General features: G+C 42.8%; 1 protein-coding gene across 1 annotated transcript in view; it reads right to left on the reverse strand.

Moving 5' to 3' along the window:
• RUNX2 (RUNX family transcription factor 2) overlaps positions 1-21,301 on the reverse strand; it is a 36,913-nt gene extending 15,612 nt beyond the window's left edge. The window contains exons 1-3 of the mRNA XM_040599376.1: positions 21,247-21,301; positions 19,740-19,913; positions 9,952-10,113 (exon numbers count right to left, since the gene is read on the reverse strand). Coding sequence (XP_040455310.1) covers positions 9,952-10,113; positions 19,740-19,913; positions 21,247-21,301 — 391 coding nt within the window. The remainder of the gene's footprint in view (positions 1-9,951; positions 10,114-19,739; positions 19,914-21,246) is intronic.
• Between the last annotated feature and the right edge of the window lie 2,428 nt (positions 21,302-23,729).

Consider the following 23,729-nt stretch of genomic DNA (forward strand, 5'->3'; position numbering starts at 1 on the left):
CTTGTTTAATAGAAAAGGTCATAAAAAAGCACTGATGCCTATGGATCAGACAGTGACAGCCCAGTTAACCATTAAAAATACAGAATGGAAATGATGCATCTGGCATCACTAGAGCTTGTGTAGGGACTTTTCATCTCAGCTAAATGAAAGAGGCTTTGTGGGTACCACTCCTAATCCAAGCATACCACCTTCCACTTCTCACTGCCAGAGAAATGTGATATTAAGAGGCAGAACGATAGAATGATAACGTGACATGCCCTACCCATCCATTTTGCTTTCAGAATCGATCCTTGTTTTAAATCCTCTGAGCTATTTTTCTCTGCTGGTGCTCTCCTTCTCTCAGCGTGGTTGCTCCTCTTTCTCACAAGAACCCAAGGCAGCTTTCTCCAGCTGCCTACACTCAGCACTTGCGTATTACAAAATAACATGTTAGGGCAAACATTCATGGCTAGCATAGGATGAAAGGTCAAGTGGGTGGTTAGAGAGACCTTTGGGAAAAATGACCGGGAAGCTTGGAGGTGACATAGCCCAGACAGGGCTGAAGACGCAGCACACCGACTCCTCTCCTCCTTTAAACCACAACCACCTTTAAAACACCACATACCCCCCCCTGCATTTAGTGTCTGATACCTTTTTTGGCCAGAACTAAACTTCTTCACACAATGAGAGCATTGCCTGGTCCAAGTAATTCCAAGAGTTTAACGCAGTTTCAACTCTCTTTGCAAATTTTCCCATGGAATAATTATGAACGTGGAGAGCAAATAGTCTGCTCTGTCTGGGTGACACGCTACCCAACAGGGCCACAGGCTGAGCTCTGATCCGCAGGCTTCTCTTCGTTTTTGACAGTTCAAATGCTAGCTAAACCTGGAGGAAAAAGCCGCCATGACTACAGCAGTGTTTCTTAAAATGAAAGGCTGAACACTGTATGGCAACTAGGGGAGAACATGTATCTTGTTGTCCTATTCCTGTATCACCATCTACGGTAGTGGATGAGGAATTAAATTCATTTTGTTAGAAAAAATGGGAGGGACTTTACAATTGGGCAAATATAAAAGCAGAAAAATTCCTAAAGGAATTGCAGAAGTCCAGGAAGTCAGTGAAAAATGCTTTCTTACTGCGTTTTTTCAGGTGGGTTGGAAAAGTAGAGTTTCACTAGTAGTTCAACCAAAAATAACTCCTTTTCACCGGATACCGTAGGAGTTTGGATGATTAGGGAAGGGAACTTCCACTATTTGATAGATCATACTGAACCCACAGCAAAATTAAAAGACCAAAATACTTCTGCACAGTGCCTCTCCAGCCTCCTTGCAAGTCAAACCAGTTCTGCATCCCACAACTTCCAGTCCCCTGTGGCTTCTGCCATCTCCCCGAGACCCACCACAGCAACCTCCTTCCTTACCCACCTCCTTGTTGTATCTGTCACCGCCACAGGAACCTCAGAAATAAAAATCAGTGCTGCAATCTGGCAGACAAAGTTATAGCAAGTTCAAATGACTGGAAACTAAAGTTAGACAAATTCAGACTAGTAATAAGACACACATTTCCAAAGCGAGCTTAATTAGTGTCTGTAACCAAAGGTTGTGGTGGATCTTGCTTCCCTGGAAATTTTTAAATGAAGACAAACTGAGTTTTTGTGTTGGTTTTTGGTGGGATTTTTTTTTCCCTCGAAGGTTATCCTCAAGTTCAAATGAGACATAACTTGGGGTAATCTTACAGCTGGGTCAAAGCAGATGATCACATGAGCTTCACTGTATTAATAACCTATGAATCTACCTATGAATTTGTGTATCTGTGGAAAGCTGCTTATATGAAATTATTCTTCCCTAAGCCTTATAGATGAAACTCCACCATTGCTAAAAATGCTTGGACTCCACAAAATCTCCTCGGACACCGAAGCAGCATTGAGCGCAGCATGGGTGCAGGGTCAGGTTCCCCCCCAGGGGACCCTGCACCGCCCACACACTGCTCTTGCGGACATGGGGAACCTGTCCCAAGTTCAGGAAGGCACCTCCAGCTTTGATCCCTTCCCTCACTCTTTTGAGTCAGTCTGAAAGCAAATATTAAGAGATTTCCAGATTAGTGTCCCCAAATACCCTCCCTTTATGCATATGAAATAGTTGCGTCTTTCTTAATAACATCCTTTATGAGCTAGATGAAGGTGCGCACCTTCACTTTATCTCATTCATCTTCCTCTCCTTTGCTGCCTATGTTTTTTTCTTTTGTACAACCACAGAAAGCCTGAACTTCTTGCACAGCTCTTACTTTCTCTTTTGGTCACCAGCATCAACAATATCAATGCTTTTTTAAATCTGACAGCCAAGCTGGCATGACACCAGATCCTCTTCTGCTAAAACATCCATCAAGAGGGGAAAAGATTTGGACACTTGCAAAATGGGACCAAACAGCCGTTACTAAACCACTTCAGAAAGGTGTTGTGAAGCTCTGCTAGGCTCTAACACTCCCTTCCTGACCAAATTCAGCATGGTCAAATTCTGCATGGCCAGAAATGCAAGGAAATTCCACCGTAAGTCAAGGCAGCTCCAGCTATTTCTGCTAGCAGCAGGTTTTGCTTCTTGAATTGTGTTTTTTAGTGTAAGATTTGCAGAACTGGGACTTTAGAACTGTACAGCTCCTGGAGGGCATAAGATACTTTTCTACCTATCTTGTACCAAACACAGGCACAGTCTAAGAAGGATCAAAGTCTCCCGCATTTTACGGGACCATTTCGTAAATTCAGCTTGTGCAATTAATCAAACCAAATTCGGTGCAACAGACACTCAAGAGCCACAGAGACTTAAGGGCACAACAAGTGATCCTAATCACCCTGTATGTACCAGAGAGCTTCACGTATGGAGTTAGATTCCCTCTTCGTATCAAGACACACGTAGTCCTACATCAGCAACCACCACTGGCTCCATCCTAGGTAGAAAATCAACAGTGATTCCATCAAGGGAATCAAGACATCATCATACACCTTTATACAGGGATGAAACAAAGAGCTTGCACCCACAGCCTTCCTGTTAGGAGCTTATTGACTTTATTGGGAGCACACATCTAGGTAGTGACTCAGGATCTGGCCCTTTGAAAGTATGGAATCAAGCACCCGGTTGCCCCATTAACAATTAGCATTCTGTTTACAAAACCCAGCAGAGTCAGTAAGAATAATCATTACAAAACATGCTCAGACTGTGATTCCGGTTTAAGTTAATATAATTTTAATGAGTTCTTCAGAAAAGGCCTGGCACTTATGGAAAATTTCCTTAATTAATATCAGACCCTAAATTAGTAATAAAAAAAAGCCCTGAATATCATTTGGTCTCAAGCTGGAACTAAAGTATGTTTTGGCATCATTACTAACTGTTAGCAGCAAGCTCTGGAAACAGATGCAAATCTTGATATGTGTCCTAAATATAAAACACATTGCAAAAAAAAAAAAGCTCAGATAAAAATATATCTATACATCCACATATATTTGAGTGTGCTATTTCCTGCCTGTATCAGCAACAAATTTATTCCATTTAAAAACATTCCACTTGCTTCTTTTCAGTATTTTTTAAATCCTTTATTTCAGGAATAAAACTCTTTCACTCTGCCTTCATTTTTCCTGTTTATTTCCTCTCTCAACAGCCGTTTTAAGTAAACAAAAAGGGCTTAAAGAAACGCATTATAATATTCAAACATCTGAAAATCAGCCCACTTGTTTTACCACCTAAATACGGGTATAGGTGCCTAATTTGAGGCCACCCACGCTAGAAAAATTTGGCCTTAGTCCTTGAGGTAAGGATCATGCAACGCATCTTCTGGACAGTTACTCCAATGAGAGATTCTGCCCAGCAGAGAGGCTGCCACTGAAACCCCACAGATGAGTGCCAAGGTGCTGAGATTCCCAGGTGACACCAAGTGGGCAGGAGACTAAAAATGGAAAACCTGCGGTAAACAAAATAAATAGAACCACTGAAAAATAATGAAAAAGAGGGGGGAAAAAACCCAAAAAAACTGAGTTACAAGTTTAAGGAGGGTAGCAAAATGAGTGGGTTGTTTCTGAACACCCAAGCTCCCCCAAGTTCTTTACTTTGCCTTAACTCAGTGTCACCTCGTAGGGAAAGCATTGAAAATTAGCTAGGAGAAATGGAGACAGAGACATCCTTGAGTCTCTCTGCTTCCACTTTAAAAAAAAAAAAAAAAAAAAAGAAGACAGAGTGAAAATTGTTATAGTCACCAAGAAAAACATCACAGCATAGCAAGCGCACCAGAAACAGAGCTGGTTTCTTGGGTTTGCCAAAAGCCTGAGACAATATTGCTGAAGCCTGAACTGCTCATTCATTTCAGGAGCTGCTACCACCACGGCCATTGCTGGTGATAGCCGTGGTATTAACTGTTTCCCTATTTCCCAGAGCTCATAAAGAGGAAAAGAACTGTATTTTGGAGGCAGCACTAATGCCTAATTTTATTAAGGGTCCCATCCTGAAATGTGTTTATTACCCACAATATTTAATGAAGTTAGTAGGAATTGAGAGGTGCAAGAATAGCTACTTCACGTGATGGCAGTTTTTACTTAGGGGCTGTAAAGTTTTCTGAGCTCCTTAGAAGAAAATAAACGACTTTTCTTTCTTAAAGTTAGTATTTTTCAAAGACTGAATCCCCCTCAAAAGGGAAAAATCTTATTATAAAGATTATGTGTGTATGTGACATTAAGCAAAATCCAAGGTAATTCACATTCAGGGTTTGAAAACCAAGATGACAACCAGTGCAGGACCTCAAGAAAAAACAGCCCATCACTGTGAGCAGCTTTCTCATTAACATACAAACACTAAATCCAGAGGTTCAGCTGGAGCTGCTTCCATTATACGTGGGGGGGTTATTTTAAGATCTGTAGGCTTAAAAGAATGAACCTTAGATTGTGTAAAGGAACAGCATTGTCACTGATTAGGGCATGGCTGGCATTTGCAGGGTTGCATTTACACTTGCCAGCCCCCAGTGACCTGGGAGAACAGGAATGTTTTTTAAATTCAACATCTGGTGAAGGTTCAGGATGGTCCAAAATGCTGCAGTGATATCTACAGACAAATTAATGGGAAAGCCTGGCTACACTCAAACTAGCAAACAGCCCCAGAGTCAGGGCCCATTCTCTGGTTTTAAATCCAGCCAGGATGGTGTGGTCACAGCTGTAATATTAAATCCTTTTAGCCTCCACAATGGAGTGGCTGCCTCCGAGCTGCCCATAGGAGTATGTTCGGGACTCTGCTCCTTTCCAAACCACAGCTGGGACCTGTTTGTGACTGTGCTGGCCAACCCCACTCAAAACCAACCTCGCTGACAATTTAACAGTACTGTTATTTAAAAGCCCAGACCCTATCGCTCTGTAATTTATTGGTAAAGGTACTACTTTCTGGCCATTTTAGTTCAGATGGATGGGTCTGCAACCTTCTTCTGTTTAAAGGCTGAGCCCAGTATGTTCATCGTCTATCTTAGTGTGTCCCTCATCTGTCTCAGCATGTCGCTATTCAATGACAAAGTAACTACAAAGACAGAAAAATCCACCCTACACACTGCAGGGACCCCAGCGTGTGGGACGAGAGTTTGGGCATGGCGGCATGAGGCCAGAATCCCCAGGTGACAACTATTTGCAAAGAGTGCAAGCCCAGGGCTGCAAAAGGTAGGTTTGGTGATTTGTCCTGTTATTTAGATTCAGTTTTAATTTTCTCCTTTGTCATGTAGGCATTTGTCAAACACAGTTGTGTAGGACAGGCTCTTCCACAGCCAGCACTGAACATGTTCATGTTACACTTGCAGGACAGGTCCTCCAGCATCTTAAGACCTTGACCCTGCAAGTCTGTCTCAAAGGTGAAGCAAAAAGCAAGAGACTAGCACTTAGGCAGAAGGGTGAGGAGGTGTAGGAAAAGTGCAGGGGAAGAAGTCTCCCCACCTCCCATCTCAGTATTTTCAACAAAATTAAATTCAAGCTTAAACCCTGCAATCACAGAGCAAGCAGAGGTCAGGGTGAGGCAGATCATGGCAGGGTTAAGCCAGGACTGAAGCGTAACAAGGCTGTGATACAGATATGTTTATGGGGCAGTTAAATCGTCTCTTAAATCACCCCACCAAAGGCAGACTATCAGATCAGGCGTGCCTGTACCTGAACTGTTCACCTAGGCTCGCTTTAGAGCCCCCGGAGAAAAACAGGCTCTTCCAAGGCACTGCCAGGGACCAGTATGGCTCATCTGCAGACTGGTCAAGTCCTGCAAATGCTAGTTTGTCCCCACTGACTCAAAAGGGAGCTGGGGGTGACTGTCACGGTTACGGATGTCTACCCTGGGGACATCTAATACCCATTCCTCCTTCACCTGCTGCGGAGCAGCTCTCTTGTGACTGCAGGAACAACTTGACCTGTACTCCCTGCTCCAAACCGTGCATGTGCTGAGGACTTGCTGGATCAGTCCCAAAGATTTATGTAAAATGGCTGTGATGTGTATTTATATGAATCATATACATTAATTACATAATAGACACTCATGCTCCCCGTCCCACATGCACTTTGGTTATGCACAGGGCACAAAGGCTGAGTGCATTCACTATGAATCATGCAATAAGACTATGTCCCTCAGGCAAAACTCTCTCTAAAATGACCATGTTCATATATTCCCATGGTTTCCACTACAATATTATTTAATTAAGAATATTAATCTGCTAGGCCACCAACTTTCACTGTCTTCTGGGGAAGTCTGAGCAGACAGATATTTTAATAAAATATGGGGAATCCTGCTCTCTTTGTGACTGAGTTGGTGCAATAAGGTAAGTCAATTGCATGGCCTCGTGGGCTTGTTTTTTATTTCTTCTTGATACGAACATGAGACACACACCAGAAAGATCACTGGTTCAAAAGTTGCATGAGTGATGCCAGATAGTCTTTTTTTGCTTTGCTTTTCAGCTACTGATGTTGAATACTGCCCTAATACATGCGGCATGTCATTAATTAGTTGTATGACACTGCAAAACCAGCAAAATCCCCATTTGCAGAATAAAAGATGAATACTTGAAGTTCGACAGCTCTGGGTGCTCATTTGCACGTGCCTGCAGCATGCATGCAAACATTTCAGTTGTGCAAAAGAAATCAGTCTAGACGCTGACACGACCAGTTCAGCTACATTGCAGCTGCCCGCCAGAGTCACTCCGCAGGGTTGCAGCCTGCTGCCCTTTTCCCCTCTCCCATGGGACAGAGAACCGCATGAACTGCTATGGCAGTCCCTCATCACCTCCTGTCCTACAGCCCCAAACTCTTTTGATGGTCAGCTTAATCTGGGAGTGAAACACAGGTGACCTCATCATCAAGAGATATACGCATCCCTGGACGGGGAGGAACACCACCGGTTTGGCCATGGGATGGATGTGCTACTGGTCATGGAAGTACCATCAAAAATAGCTCTTGAGGGCTGCCACTGACAGTACCACCAGGAACCACTCTTTTGAAGGGCACATTGCTTTATTAGATGGTATATTTTCAATGTGTGGGTGAGCGCAGATTAAGCAGTTGTCTGGGCAGAGCCACGGAGGCCTGTGAAAAGGCTGAGTGATGTGAAATTGTGGCAGGTAGGAAGTCCTGTGCCTGTAGGTGTGACATCCAAGGCCTAAGGGGGAAGTTTTACCCATTTTTCCTCCTGCATGATGTTAAGCAACAGGCAGTAAATATGGCATTCATTAAAATTGCCTTGTATACTTTTAACAGGCTTGATAATCAGATTTCTGCCACTGTATCGGAAAGCAAAGTTTGTTTTTATTCGAGGCCTTGTAAAACTCTAATTTCTCCCTCATGCACTGGAGGTGCCTAAAGTTTTCTAATGTTTTTAGTGTTAGCAGTCATTTTTTCCCCCCATCAAAGCTCTGTTCTCTGAAAGATGTATCAAGTAACTGAGTGGAGATTTGCATTTCTCCATGTGTGAGGGATGGACTGGTTGCTGTAAGGGGCAGCTTTAAACTTGCATTTCTCCCTCTACTTCATAACAAAAGAGGTTGGATCCTGCCCCTCCCTCCCTGTGGCCCTGGTAGGTAGAAACACTTGAGAGGAACCCAAATTCCAACGTGCCTCCTTGCAGCCTGAGCATCCACTCTCATCCTCCAGCCAGGAACACCGCTCTGTATTTCTGAACATCAGCAAACACTGCAGACAACCTCTAGCAGCTGTAGAAGATCAAAGTCCCCTTTTCAACCTCGAATCTAACTAGAAGCAAGATCCCCATGCTGGTGAAAGGTAAGAGCATTGCAAAGGCATCAGTCAAGCCCCCAAAAAATGAAGGACAAGAAGTGGGAAGGCAACCGACTGTAGAGTACAACAGAAAAGTTCAGTCCGCGGCCACATAATGTGTGCATCCAGGTCTTTTAGTCATTCTGCCTGCGCCCACACGCCAGGCGCTCACGTCTGAATACACACAGACAAGCAAGGGCTGCAGGGCAAGTATGCCACGGTACAGCTGCTGAGGTCCCAGCCGAGCCTCTCCTGGAGGTATTGCTGGGGGCACAATTGCAAAAATAACCCATTCGACATCATAGACCATCAGGAGGCTCTGACTCAAAGGGAACCTGTTTCGGGCCAAACAAAGCATTTCCTCAGCATCAAGCTGATCAAGTTTTTTTTTGAACCAAGTCAGCGCATTGCACAGACAGCCCGCAGGAACCTGTTCTACCACCCTCAAACCCTTGGCCCACATGGAGATATTCAGCATCTCTAAGAAAGCAGAGTGCACTAGGACTGGAGAGGTTTTTGCAGCTGTTTCTTTGAGAAACAAAGCTTCCCTCCTCCAGGAGGAAAGAAATCAAGGAGTCTACGCTAATCAAATCCTACACGCCTGCTGGATGAATTTCAGCTTGTCAATGTTGCAGCTCAGTGGAGTGATCAACATTTCCAGCACTACGAGCTTGGTGGAAGGGGAAAACACGACAGCAAGAAATTCACCTGGCTGCAAGTCAAACAGGTGTATGGCAGCAGCATCCAAGATTATAATAATATCTTGCAAACATGCAAAAATAGATGTAATAAGACTGATTCTTTGGTTTTCATTAATGAATCATAAAGGCTTTCTTTACATTACACATGCTTTTTTGGCATACGCTGCTAATATTTCCACACTTGCAAGGCTGGAGTTTTAATACTGAGCCTCCCTCCCCTAAGGTTCCTCATTTTTGGCAAGATATACAAGGTGACTGTGTGCCATGACAGGCTCCATTTTACTTTGGGGCAATCAGATTACTTCACACAGATGGTTTTATCGCTGAGACCATTAGAGATTAATTGCCAGTATGTAAATGTACATTTGTTTGATAAAAAAAAAAAGTCTCAGTTCCTCACTGCTGTCTGTCTATGTTCCTAAATGTATTTATTTCCTTTCTCCTGCATCATCCCAAAGCACAATTTGTCCAATCTTTACCTAAAGTGACTCAGCTAGTTTTTGATAGGCATCTTAAGTACACATTAACTAAGGAAACAGGCTTTCTTGAGCTACTGGATTGAAAAGCTGGGGAATGAACCTTAGCCTTAACTATGGAAGAAATAAAGGCATTTATCTGTCAGGACGCCTAACATCACACACACCACAAAGTAAAGCACCAAAACATAGAGAATATCACAATTACTTTAAAACATGCATGTAAACATCCTCTTGTGGGGAAAAAAAAAAAAGGAGATAATTTGTTCATAGAATCAGGTTCACAATGTAAAAATAGTCTGATCTGGAATGGACTTAGAGACATTCAAATGATACATGTTCAGAGCAAAACAGCAGCTCTTCCATTTCAAAAAAAAAAAAAAAAAAGGGACTTTGACCCCCACCCACCATGCAGTAACCCTGTTATCACTGACTGAGCTTTGCTCTTCTCATCAAGGTTTGTCTGAGGCCACGGCAGCCTCTGCCAGTCCTGTTCCTATCTGCATAATTGTTTTAGGCAAAACAGAGTCTTTACCTGAGAGGCGTCTGGGCACATCGGTAATGGCTGGAAGTCCTGTGCCTCGAGTGGAGGACAGGGGTGTTGTGGAGTGAATGGACGGTGAAGTCATCTGGCTCAAGTAGGATGGGTAAGATTGGTCATAGGACCATGGCGGGGATGACTGCGCCTGCCTGGGGTCTAGGGAAAAAAAAAAAAAAAAAAAGAGAGAGAAATTTTTTTTTAAAGGAAGAAAAATTTTAGGGCATCAACAGCCTAATGGAAAGAGGTGGGGTTACTGAACATACACACAGCAGCATTATAAGGAATGAGAATGTAATGAGACACAACCTGCTCCTCTAGGACTCAACCCCTTCAAGCCTCACTCTGCGCTTTTCCCTCCCCGTAACAATTTTGGGGGGAAATGAATAGAGCAGTGAGCAGAGTTTTAAAAGATATAGCAGCTGTGCTGCAAATTCCTGCTGTCTGCTGCCCAGGTCTAACAGTGTGTTATACCAAGACTCGCCAGTCCTCTAGATAAGCAGACAGAACAAGAACAAGACCCAAGTCAGCTTGGGAAGTGGACTTCAGAGGTGGGGAGACTCTGCCGTTATCGCTTGACAAGCCTGTCAAGTTGTTCTCCGGTTCAAATACTACGCAATAGTATTTCCAGTGCTGAAAATACTATCCAAGAAGGAAAATGTCATGAATCTTATCAGCATCCATCCAAAAATGCCATATTTGGATGCTGGCCCAATTACCTACAGTCACCTCAATTACAACAACATGAAACCAAATGGTTTGTGGTTGCTATCGCAAGGTAATGATGCCTTTTGATGTACTTGGAACAGCTCACTATGGAGGAAAGGATTTTAAGGATAAATACAATTTATTTTTTGCTGAAGCACCGGTGGATTGCACTGAGTGAGAGAGAGGGAGACCTAGTTTTATTCACTGGTGTTTGGATTTATAAACTATTTGCTCTCTCAGTTAATATCTGGTGATAAACATAGAGCAAATGCCTCATAAATTATTATTTTTACTTCTTTACATCAATAAAACCAAAGCACTTCCAACCCCAAAGTTGGTTTTGGGCACTGCATGATAAACAGAAAACTGTCTTTGAACTGGCTCATAGAAATTGTAGCACATCCCTCCAAATCCCCCCAGTATTTTCAGCGAAGCCCATCAGGTCCACTCCATTTGGAGAACCTGCTATATCAGAACACGTTAAGGCCCTTCTTTGTAGACGGCAACGTGATAGCCACATGGCATAAGCAAACGCACTTTTTCAGGAAATTCAGCCTTTTTTTTTTTCATTTTTTTAATGCCTTTCCCTGCTCTTCCACACAGCCAAACCTTGTAGTTTCAGCTATTCCTTGTTTATTTTTTCTGTTCAGACACGATTTGTTTGAAGAGATGTCTGGAAAGCAGATACTTCCTCGAAGCAAAATAGCTATATAGATATATAACCCCCCCCCCTACCCGTCCCCAAGTTTCCAATTTAATTTTAAGAGGATTTTCCTGTAGTTTTCCATTTATATTAGAGCTGAGTAATATAAATGGTTAACATAAACTCGTCAGAAATCCAAAGGACACTTGATCATTAAATGTAATGAACTTTGTTTTAACAGTTTCAAGGCTAAGGCTGTATAGATTGGCACAGGTTCAAATCTGACTGACTGCTTGTTGTTATATCTGATATCGACATATTTCTCTGCCTCATTCCCCTACTCTAATTCACCATACAGTCAATGGTAAATGATCTTCAACTGGGAACGGAAAGCCTAGGCTTACTGGGAAAACAATCTTAAAATTAATGATGTGTCAGGAGCACAATCTCAAATCCAAGCTCCTTCAAACTCCAAAAGCTTTTCAATCTCTGCTTCCAAATCCAAAACAGAGTGCCATAAAGTTTTGGGTTTTGGTCAGTTTCAATGATGGAAGGAAATTATACAGCAGGTAAAGGCCTGGGGGGGAAAAATTGTGGTGGAGGATGTTTTTACAGGATTTTGGTCTAAGATGGTGAAAGCCTTAGGAAAGGAGCTGCCTTCTGGAGGTTCATGCCACTTCTGGTAGTGCAATCCTCACAGCACAAGAAGATCTTAAGCATCTCAGGCACCCTCACCACTTTGAACACCCATGCTAGACTTGGGTCTACACCTAACATCCTTAATCCAACCACCATGAATGCCTACGTGGACACAAGAAGGATGCATGGAAAAAAGTGGTCTTTCAAAGGTTTGTGTGGTCTTTCAAAACAGTATCAAATACTGTGCTGTCCGAGGCAGAATATGGAGCTCAATGGACCATCAGTTGACCTGAAAACATATCATATATTCTCATGACATCTGACTTAGATTTATACATGCCTTAGGTTTATACATGGCTTAGATTTATACATAGCTCATTTCAACTTCAGAGCCACAATATCACATTTCTTTTTTAGATGTATAAATTTGATTTCAGCTCTCCATGAGTCCAACACTGTAAGATTTTAAATCGCAAAGTATGTCAGAGAATGAAGAAAAAGAGGATGGACTGTTAGTGAAGACACTGTGCTGTGTCTTAACTGCTTCTGGTCCTGAAGCAGATCTCCTGTTTGACTTGGGTAACTCATCCAACCTCCATTTGATGCAATTCCTACCTAAATTTAAGGACAATAATGATGAATTGCATATTTTGTTGGTCATTATTTTAAGGTGCAGGCACTCTCCAAGTACCTCACTCACAAAATGAGGTGCTTTTCTTGGCTGGAAGTTTTCAACCCAGATATTGAGGTGCAGACTTCAGCCTCTCTGAAACTAGAGTATGAGCAACTTAGCTCCAGGGAAATGAGATTATGTCTTCTCAGGGAATAGGAAATAAGAAAGAGGAAAATCCTCAACCAAATCGAACATCAGAGCTCAGTGACTGAGAAGAAGGTCACAGTACTCCAGGCTGGAGGGTTACTGTGAATCCTCTACACCAAGACATGGCTAAGGTCATGGTCGAGGCAGGGTGGGGATTTTGTCCTGGGGCTGACTGACTTCCAGTTATCTTTGCCCCTTAGGAAACTAGAAAGCGAAGATACAAGTTGCACCAGAGTAAATGCCCTAAAACCAGCCTCTGCTGACTGGTTAGCAGCCATGGTTTGCATGGACATGACAGGAGCAGCCAAACGCCCTGGCCTTGCCAAGTCAAATGTGACCTGCTAGCCCACAGGATAAACGTCACTGCTCGGCCATGTTGCCCAACCCCCAGAGCAAAATGTTGTGAGGCAGAGTGCAAAACTGCCCTGTGTAGTCCTTGAAGGCAGACCTGCATCTGGGTCTCACATGGCATCTTTTAGTCCCACCAGCAGATGTTCCTTGCAACACTGCAGCAGCAGAGACAGCTGAGGCCCAACCTGCCCACCTCTTCTGGTCCGACACGCCACCACATCAAACCTCCTGGGGGGAAGGAGGATGCAGGGGCACCAAGTGGATCTGCCAGCTGTCAGAACAGCACTTCCAGGGCAGATCCGCACAGATGCTTCTGAGGGAGACACAATGATGTCCTTAGGAGGGTCACCTCCTCCTTGCTCAGGCACAGAAGGGGTGGAATGACTACTTAGCATATACCAGCAGGGAAGGAGCTACAAGCAGATTTTTGAACAGTTTTCCTTGACCTCCTACACCAGAGACCAGCTTTCCCGTTCGCTCCAGCTGGCAGGCTTGTGCATGTCTGCTGGGTCCCTGCAGATCACGGGCTTTGCGCCATCACCCGAAGCACCATGTGCTCTGCAGGCACAGATCATCTTCCCAATTATGAAAAGCCCAGAACTGATGAGAAACCTTACAACCTCTAAGGCAGACTGAATGTGGATTCCTTCCTAAAGGAATCCCTCTAAAGCAAGGGAAAACACTAATATAAAAGTACCGTGGATGGCTCAGGAGAAAGCCCCCTGTCTTCCTGTATGGCAACCACTGGGAAGGGGTAGCAGAGCCTTCGACAACAGCAAAGGAGGCAGAGGGCCACTTTGAGTTGGCATTTGCACTTCAAAATTTTGGAGTGATTGCTAAGAGCAGTCCTCCTTTTGTAAACATTTCTGTTATGCCTGCGTGGGTGTGAAGGAAAGTGCAGCTTTCAGCATACTCCTTCACAACAGGGCATATCGTGTGTATGCTAAGAAAGCCTGGGCATAGCTCAGCTGAAACAAATCAGCAGGGCGAGGTCTAAACTAATGCACAAACAGCTGCATCCTGTTTGCCCTTCCAGGTAAACCTTGCCAAAGCAGGAAATATTGAGTATTGCAAATTATTTTGTGTCTAATTTTTACTGCCACATTTATAGCCAGTGGGAGATGTACACTGTTCTTGACCCTTGTGGTCTGTGACTGACTGCATCAATGGACAAAGGACATTGATGCTTAATGGACAACAAGCAGTTTTAAAAATCAGTCTAAGACTGGATGCACTGTATAAAAACTGGAAGAAAAAAAAAGGATAAAGAATGAATAAAAACCCCAGTGACCCATTCTCCCACTGATGACATTGGCTCTCCAGCAACATGACTTCTCTTCCTTCAACAGAAATATTCCGAAGTGTCAATGCAGAGAAGAAAAAAATAATGTAAATAGCCTTGAAGAATAAGTTTCTCCATTGCTTTTGCACTAGATTATGAAGCACACAGATTTATTATAGGAAAAAAACCACAACAATCTTCCAAGTTGAGTTACATGATCAGAGCATGATCACAAGCTCGCAGCTCCTTGGCACGCCATGATAGCACCCCAACATCACGTGCCTGCACGTACTTTGCAAAATCACTCTCATTTAAATCTAGCCATCAGCTCTAGCACTGACTGCTGCTGATTGTATTAGTGCTGCTGCTGCTATTAAAATACAAGCTGTCTGGAGCTATCTTGGGTAAACACTTAAAGCAAATGTCCTCACTTCTGATCTTAACAAAGCCAAGACAACTTTCTGCATGAATAACCTAGCGATTATAACACATACACCACCACCATCACCCTGGCCTCAGCAAAACAACAACAAAACACAGCCTCCTTCTCTATTTCTTAGGCATCTTTAAAAAGCCAGGACTTGATCTGGATTGCCCAGCTCAATCAGTGCACTCAAATCCAATGGAGTTACACCACAATGTACAGAAGCGTAATTAAGACCAGATTTTGGCCTGAAGAACCTCTAAAAACATTTCTCCTCCCACCCTGCAAGAGTCACATTTCTAAAAGAAAAAAAAAATACACTGAACAAGTCATGCCAGTAGGGTGACTAAATTGCAAAGAGAAGCGGGAAATAAAGGAATACTTTAATAGGAGGGACACAAGCTTTACCAAATGGAGGTTCACAGGGGCAACTTGCCAGTTGCCTAAAAGGATGCAATCAATTTGCACACATACAGCAGACTGCAGCCACCCATGTGTTCATGGCAGCAGAAATCCCAGCTCCACCACCTCATCCGCTGTCTTGTAGTTTTTATTCCAAGTTACAGTAAACTGAAGGCATAACTCACCCCATAAGCCTATTACTCGGGCTATTTCTAAATTATCTGTTCCAGGCAACCACGTACTTTGTCTGATGTGCTCTCAGACAGATGCACACCAGCTACAAACTGGTGTGTGCTTCAGAGTCCTGTTGGTCCTAGGTAAAACACAGCCAACCCTGGCAGGGCACTTGCATAGTGCTGGAGTAATAACAGCTACACGGCTGCTGTTTCAAACCTGTCCTGCAGCTGATGGTCTCAGAGAACAGACACTGGACTTTGAGGCAGATGCTGCACAGCTTCATATCCAGAGCCTGGGACAACGTGGTGATGAGCACGGCTTTCTGCCTTCTCCCTGACTCTGCAAAAGGGCAGTATCCAGCCTCCTGCCTGCAAGTCCTGAGCGGGGGAATTAAGGAGGTCCCAGCTGGTACCGTCCCCATTCTCCATCTGAGAGTCGAAGGTGCTTTCTGCCCATGGTCTTCCCAGCAGACTCAGTTTAACTGTCCCTGCCTGCCAGTGGAGATGGGTCCTCTTACTGACTTTCAGGTAAGCCAGCTCTGAAGCCTTTAAATCTGCTTCCTACAACCCTAAAAATGATGAGGAACGAAAGCGTAACATCCCCAAAGTGCATGGGGAGAGGAAGAGGAAAGGGGGAAAAATAATATTTAATAGGACCTGCTTCAGAATGCTGTTATTGCAGCGATGAAAGTCACAGGTTGCCTATAGATCAGACGGTGCCACAGTGGTGACGGAGCATGAAACCTCACTTAACTCCCACTTTGCAGCCCAGCTGCTGGGGTCCTCATGCCGACCACATTCCTGCCATCACGCCCGTGGCTTTTCCTGGCCGATAGAAGCTAATCCTCACTGGTTGCATTTTAGAAAAACAACAATTTTCCTCATTTCATACTGAAACACTGATGCAACAGCTCAGTGTCTGAATGGGAATGTAATCGGATACAAGAGTAAGTTGTGTGAGTGCTATTAGGGAAAGGGAAAAAAATAAAAAAGCAAATATACCAGTATCCTAATGTGAACAGACAGGATTCCAGATTTACGGGCAGCAAGCGGTGTTCAAATTAAATCTGCATTGCCTCAGCAAAGGCATCTGCTTATTGGATGATTTGTTTTTTAATGACCCTTCGATGTTGCTTTTGCAGAATCCTAGTTAAAATGCCATGTTGAATAAGGGCAACTCTGTGCCTTGTACTGCCACAGCCTGCTCCTGTTGTAGGTTTAGGTCTGTGCTGTGATTTGTAAAACCTGTACTCTGATACTCTAGGAAAATAAACACAAGCTAGACAGAGAAAAGAAATATAAGAGTGAACTCCAAAGTGCTGAGTTCTTTTCAGACTCAGGTGTGGGCCAGCCAGGCTTTAAATATTATTTCTGTTTAATCATGCAATAGCTATGCAAGACCTCAAGCGGAACGAAACAAAAGCAGTTTATGTGCTTACTAGCAAGAATATGGATTTTGTCATAGGAAACCAGTATTTACTGTTAAAGTTATTAGGAATTAATTGTTTTCCCTAAAATCACTACGTAAAGAGATTAAGAAACAAAGGTATTTCTAAAGGAATGCTTGGTTAATTCCAACAAAGGTCATTAAAAAATCCTAGGTTTTCAGACAAGAGTCTATTCTCCTTATAATACATGCCCAAGCCATACCATCCCAGTGGACCATGTTAAGAAGCCAGTGGTATTCCCACCAAATAACGCACCCCAACAAGGAAACTGGTGGAGGTGGGCAGCCCAGACAGCTCCCTCCCTACTACCATACCAAACAGGTGGACTTTTAGCAATTTCTTATGGTCACCTCACACTCGATCAAAGAGATGCCTTGCCTGCGGCATCCACTGTATCTCTCGTTGGCACCGTATGTGTGGCAACGGGCATCCATTCATCCCAGAAGAACTCAGAGGTACTGTCCACAAAAAGCATCCCAGCACTTTGGTGGAACATCAAAGCACATAGAGCTTTACAGATTACAATCAACGTCCTGAAGAGCACCAACAAGCCTTGTGGGGAAGCCAGCGTCATTCACAGAGCTGGCACTGATGTCAAATGCTCATGCTAATCACCTTATTAAATGGGAAGGCTACCAGAAAGCCAAAAAGTAGCCTTTGAGGGCTGGGTTTTGACTTTCCTAAATTGAGGAGGTTACCAGGGTGGGGAATAATGTGGCAAATACTGTACCAGACCACTTATTCTCTGCAAACTTTAATAAGTAGCTGACTCCTCACTGTTTGGGGGGAAATATAAGCAATTTGGGATTCTAAAGTATCACAAGACCGTGAGTTTATCTGGCAAGAAAAGCACATAATCTGCAATAGATGGAAAAGTCAACCTGCCTTCCTCCGTTCAGCTCACTTCCCTCTGCCCTACCAGCACTGTGTCTTCCCTCTCTCAATGAAGTCTCAGCTGGTACAGTGAACTGCTAGCACTTCAATCTGCAGGGAAGACAGGGAATGCCACAGAGCTTTGTTTCCAGTCAGGCTTATTTAAAGCTTATCTGAAGTTTTCACCTCCCGGATCTGTAAATGCTGCTGCTGATTCATAATGAGGCAGAGAAGTACTCTATTAATCAAACCCAGCAGAACATTTTCTACAGGAGGCATTTATGTGAATGAGAGCAGCATATGAGGTTACACTTAGCTAGGAAGAAAATTACAAGGGGATCTCAGTTCTCGTGCTTCAGGGCATAAGCTGATCACCAGATGGGGTCAGGAAGAATTTCACCCTCCTTCGTTCCTAGATATAGTGTTGCACAATAGGTAAACTATGGAGGCACAAGGAAGAAGGAAAAAAGCTGATTATAGCACCAGATTTTCCCTCTGCTTTCTCAGGAACTGTGTCCACAAGCACCACCAGGCAGAAGACAGTAGGTTAGAAAAAACACTGGGCTTCTGTCTGGCAGTTCTTATCCAGAAAATTATATGCAGAAGAGCCCTGACTTCACATGTCCAACAAACAAAACACTAAGCCCGGCCAAAAAAGCTGCTCTGGGAAGCTGGTGGACAGCACGTACTGTGTAATGGCTACTATCAATATCTTTAATATATTATAAATATTTTACATCAGTTAAAGTAGGACTTCTAGATCTGGGAGAACTTTGCCACAGCTCATGGGAACAGTTTTTTTGTTTCAGTTCTCTGAGTGCTTTGGGTTCAATTTAACCCATTTATTTCTCTTTCTTACTGCAAATTAATAAACCAGTTGAACTTAAGAAAAAGAAAGAAGAAAGCCACAACACTTTGTTAAAACCACTAAGTTTCAGCTGGTATCAAGTCAAAACCACTTGAAACATGAAACCAGAAATCTTCCTAGGTTGACTCAAAGACTGTGTCTATACTAGGAGTGCTTTACCAGTAAAGGAATATTGGTATATAACATTGGTAAAAGACTTCTGGTGTAGATGCAACTGTAGCAGGAAAACTGAGTTTTAAAACGATCTAGTAAATAGAGCCAAGAGATATGTTGACAGACTTGCATCTAGGTGAAGTTCTCCAACAGTTCTAGGAAGTGAATTGGTCAGGGGCAACAACTCTTCACATCTTGGATAGACACAAATATGTCAGCAAAAATTTTTAAATGTAGAAATACCCAAAATCAGGTAGAGGTTGTTTCGAAACTCTTTTGAAAAATTTAACCAGCTCTGAATTTAGAAAAATGACAAAATTGGTTTATTCTGTGGGCTTCACATTTTGTTGCAAACTTCTGGCATAGCTCCAGTTAAACATCTTATTTCAGTCTTATAATCTGTGACACATGGTACTTTATGATTTCTCTCAGCACAATGAAATCTGTCTCTCAGCATGCAATCATAAATGTTGCATACAACCCTCACAAGCAACCTTTAGAGATTTCTCCATAACCCAGTTCGTTTATTGTAACAGTGGTCAGCACTGGTGCTAGAAGGAAACTGCCATGTGAGAAGACTGTATTATTATTATTATTACAATAGGAAGACCATTAAATGCTGGCTGCTTCCCTCAACATGAGTGCAAAATAAAAAGGCTGAATAAAAATGTTCATTCCATTATACACAGATACGTACTACTGCACACACAAAGGAGAAGGCAGAGTAACATGGCAGTTAGAAATTCACCAAATTCCTACTCAGTTTACCCGGATCGACTATTTTGGATTATTTTGCATTTATGGCAAAAGGATATTTTTTTAAAAAGAAAGACATTTTTGGCTTCAAACGCTATAGAAAAATCCACTTCCCACCTAGCTTTGCTTGGAACACATCTGTCACTCTGTAACAGCCTCTTTTACTGCAGTTGAGACACAAATATCCATAAGCAATTACTACCATTGCCTGTGCAAGTCAAACCTATGGTTCTGTCTCTTACCTGTAATCTGACTCTGTCCTTGTGGATTAAAAGGACTTGGTGCAGAGTTCAGAGAGGGCCGTGGGCTCTGGGTCGGGACCCCTACTCTCATACTGGGATGAGGAATGCGCCCTAAATCACTGAGGCGTTCAGAGAACAAACTAGGTTTAGAGTCATCAAGCTTCTGTCTGTGCCCTGGAAACAGCAAATCATAAAATAAAAGCGTTAATAACAAGATTTAGTAATTTAACACACCCCAAAAAAAACCCAAAATGGCCTCTAAGGACCTGTTATCAGATTTAATGGACTTACAGGTATCTCGGCTACCCCCGATCCCACAACAACATTGGGGGGGATGGGGGGGTGGGATTTGTGTTTTGGACATGCTTGTGCTGGTGAAAGCCTTATCAAGCACAACTGTGTCCATACAGATGTGTAACATTGCAATTTGGATCAAAATAAGCCCTTATCAGGACACCCACACAAGGTCTTTTTTGTCTTTTTTGTCTTTTTTTTGTCTTTTTTGTCTTTTTTGTCCTTTTTGTCTTTTTGTCTTTTTTTATTATTATTTTTCTTTAATTGATGCTTTAACTACACTTGGTAGTTAAAGAGACAAACTTCCTTTTCCAAAAGCAAGCCTCGTATGTAAGTACAAGTTATCAAGTGGGACAATTATTCCATGCCTGCCTTATATGTTGTGGATTTTTGCTATGAAAATGAAAGCTTTTCTTCTCCCGTTATTTTTTTTTTTTTTAACTCTGTCACAGTTAGTCATTAGCTTTCATTCCTCTGGGAGATTTTCCAAAGAGTAAATAGTCACTATCATTTGAGAACAGCAAGGAAAACTTTCAAAGCTGCTGGCCAAGGCTGGGTCCTACACTCCCTTTGTGTGGTCAGCCTTCCTCAGTGCTCCTACTTCTCACCCTGAAAACAGACTAACTGCCCTCGTGACATATGCTCACATCAGGAACACTCGTTTATGGGTGCTCAGTTGCCCAAATGCGAAGGGGGGAAATGGAAAAAGCAACAGGATGCCTCAAGCGCTACTGCTCATATTGTCATTGAAACATTTCAAGAGTAAAAGTTTCACTTCTCTAATTGTTGCATTTTTGCTCCTAGGTTTAATTTCTTTCCAAGGTAGCTATAGGACGCTCCTTGCCCAATGGTGCTTTTGAATGTGAGATGCCGAAGGTGTTACTTCTATTATTCAACGTATGGAGAAACAGGCATGCATAGAGATTAAGGTCAGGACTAATTTTACTTAACTTTAGCCATTTATAAATCAGGCATCTAGTCTAAACTCTTCTAATGTAGACTTCCTCTACAGTTAATGGAAAGAAAGAGCTACTCCAGAGGGCAATTCATCTTATTTGTCTCTGACACCAATCTTAAAATGGGATGATTCACCTTCTGAATTTGCTTTCTCTTCCTTCTTTGATCAGAGAAGGAGCACACATGACTAGTTTAATTAGACACCCTCACCATTAGTCAACACTAAATGGGATTAATCTTACCCTAAGCTACCAACCAAGGTCACACGGAAAGCCTCTGGCAGAGCTGAAACGGGGGCCAGACCCCGACATTGCAACCCAGAACCACATCTGCCTCCATCCCTGTAAGCAGTGCCACGGCACTGGCACAGGCAATAACCGAGTAGGATATTTTTATGCTTTTAACAATAAGAAGGGTCCCTGGTAGGGTTTGGACTTAAGCCCTTCCAGATGATCCCCAGAGGCTTGAGATAACCCACGTTGTCCCCCAGCAGTATGAGTACAGCTGTTTGTCTGGAGGCTATGAGAGTTCAGCTTTGCAGACATGGTCAGATTGTCCCATCGGTTTTAGGCCAGAGAACCAATTTTGGCATGGGTTGATTTATTTTAAAAGCATAAATGAGGGCACTGAGTTTTGAGATGGAGCTATCAGACTACCACTCTCTAAAAAAATGCCTTTTAACGGTACCTCTCACCACAGTACTGAAGTACTGAAGTACATGGGTTCACATCACCTAACTGGGACCATGGTGTCTACATGACATATAGGTAAAGCAATGTCAGCACTAAACAACTAAATACAAACGAGATTCAGAAAAATCATGGTTCTAGACAGAAAAGTGAAGGATTCAGGCTGACAGATGAGAAGAAACTGGATGGAATTTAATTCTGGAGAAATTTCTCTAGCAATTAAAAACCAAATAATTAGTTGACCCATTTTTTGTACTTTGAAGTATGATTTTTCTCCCCCAGGATGACTCAGTCTAAAAGCATGGGGTAGGCAGGAGCTTTCTCCTTAAGGATAAGGTGCTGCTCTGGTTAGAGCTGACATGGGTGGCTACTCCTTTCTTCAGGAGGTATCAATCATGTTAAACGGGGAACAATTTTTGGTGGGCCCGTTACAACTCTGTAATGACAGCTTAATTAACAGCATGACATCTAACCAAGTTGTCCTTAGCATTATCTTTTCCATCTATTTAAATGACAACTTGTACAAGCTGGGTGCTGCTAAATCTGAAGAAACTATTTGCGCGCACACACACACACACACAGAGTCTGTATTCTCCTGGGATTTCTCCTTCTCCATCTTCTTTTCCTCTACAATACCTATGTATTTGCTTTTCTCTTTTCCAGTCATATTTTCCACTCTGTTTTTTAAAGGCATCTCCATCCCTTCCCCTTTTGTCTTCTACTCATCCCTAATCACATTCCAGCAAATCCAAGAGGGCTCAAAATAAGGCAAATACAATTAGCCTATCTCTGGCCTCACGCATCGGGGCTGCCTTTACCTGCCTTTATCCACCCCCAAAGTGAATTTTATTTTGAATTTTTGCAGACAAATCCTGTGCTATGTTCATACAGTACTCTTTTTGCTAAAGAATCACTAACAAACCAGTGCACAAGCTGTTTTGACTGTCTTCAGATAACTCAATGAACACTTGTTCTACAGGTCATCACTCCTGCACTGACCTGTGCCCGATAACCCCCAGCTTTGTTCTTATCATGCTCTGTTTGCCCATGCATAATTTTGCTAGAAAAGAGTTTCTTTCTATTTAATTATGTGTATTATTATGATGATGAACTAGGTCTATCACAGAAAGACAAAATTCAGCAGGATAGCAGTGCACTTTAGTATATAGGCAGAGGGAAAAAAAGAAGAGGGAAAAAATGAGGGGGAAAAAGAAAGGGAAAAAAGAAATAAGAGGAAAAATACCCACATCTGGTTGAATTGAAATGATCTAGAGATGTGTGGGTTTGGGTGTTGCCATCTCCCGCCCCCCCAAAAAAAAACTGTAGGGAAAAGAGAGCGATATGCACATCTGGAAGACCCCAGGCATCAATGGAACTGCAAGTCCCCAGAAGCCAGCAAGGAGCCAAAGGCAGACTTGCCTTCCCCTTCTGGACATTTAAAATTGAGGGTTGTAACACGGAGTCATGTTGTGACAAAGAGATCCACAGAAAGAGCCACACTCCCCCAGTGAAATGTCCCAGTGAGATGAGATTACATTAGAGCTTCACACATTATGGGTTATTATGCTTTGATAAAAGCTAAGACGTGCTCACATTGAAAGTAAGCAGGAAATGCAACAAAAACTTCAGGAGTTGCTCACAAAGAAGCGTAAGCAATTTAAATAAATCTCTTGCCCTGATTCCCGTGCAGAAAAAAAAAAATCCTATTAAATACAGAGGAGCCATGAGGTATGGGCTGACAACACTTTAAGAAGGCCTTCTGAGTAGCACATAAGCAGCAGCAATGAAATATGTGATACATGTTTAAAACTCATTCCACAAGCTGCTTTTCATCTCTCATTGATATATGTGTCTGTTGACAGAGAAATTCCTGATCCCAGGGGAGTGTGCTAAGAAAAGCTGTATTCCTTGGTCTCAGTCATGAGGCGCGATTTTATTTCAGGAAAAAAGATTAGGGTAGCAAGTGTGGATAGCTCAGGGAGAATCTGTGATCTGCTGCAGCAGTTAGTACATTAAAAAGCAATATAAAAGCTACATAAAGGATATAATA

Source organism: Falco naumanni, chromosome 6 (genome assembly GCF_017639655.2).
Source record: "Falco naumanni isolate bFalNau1 chromosome 6, bFalNau1.pat, whole genome shotgun sequence".
Classification (NCBI taxonomy): Eukaryota; Metazoa; Chordata; class Aves; order Falconiformes; family Falconidae; genus Falco; species Falco naumanni.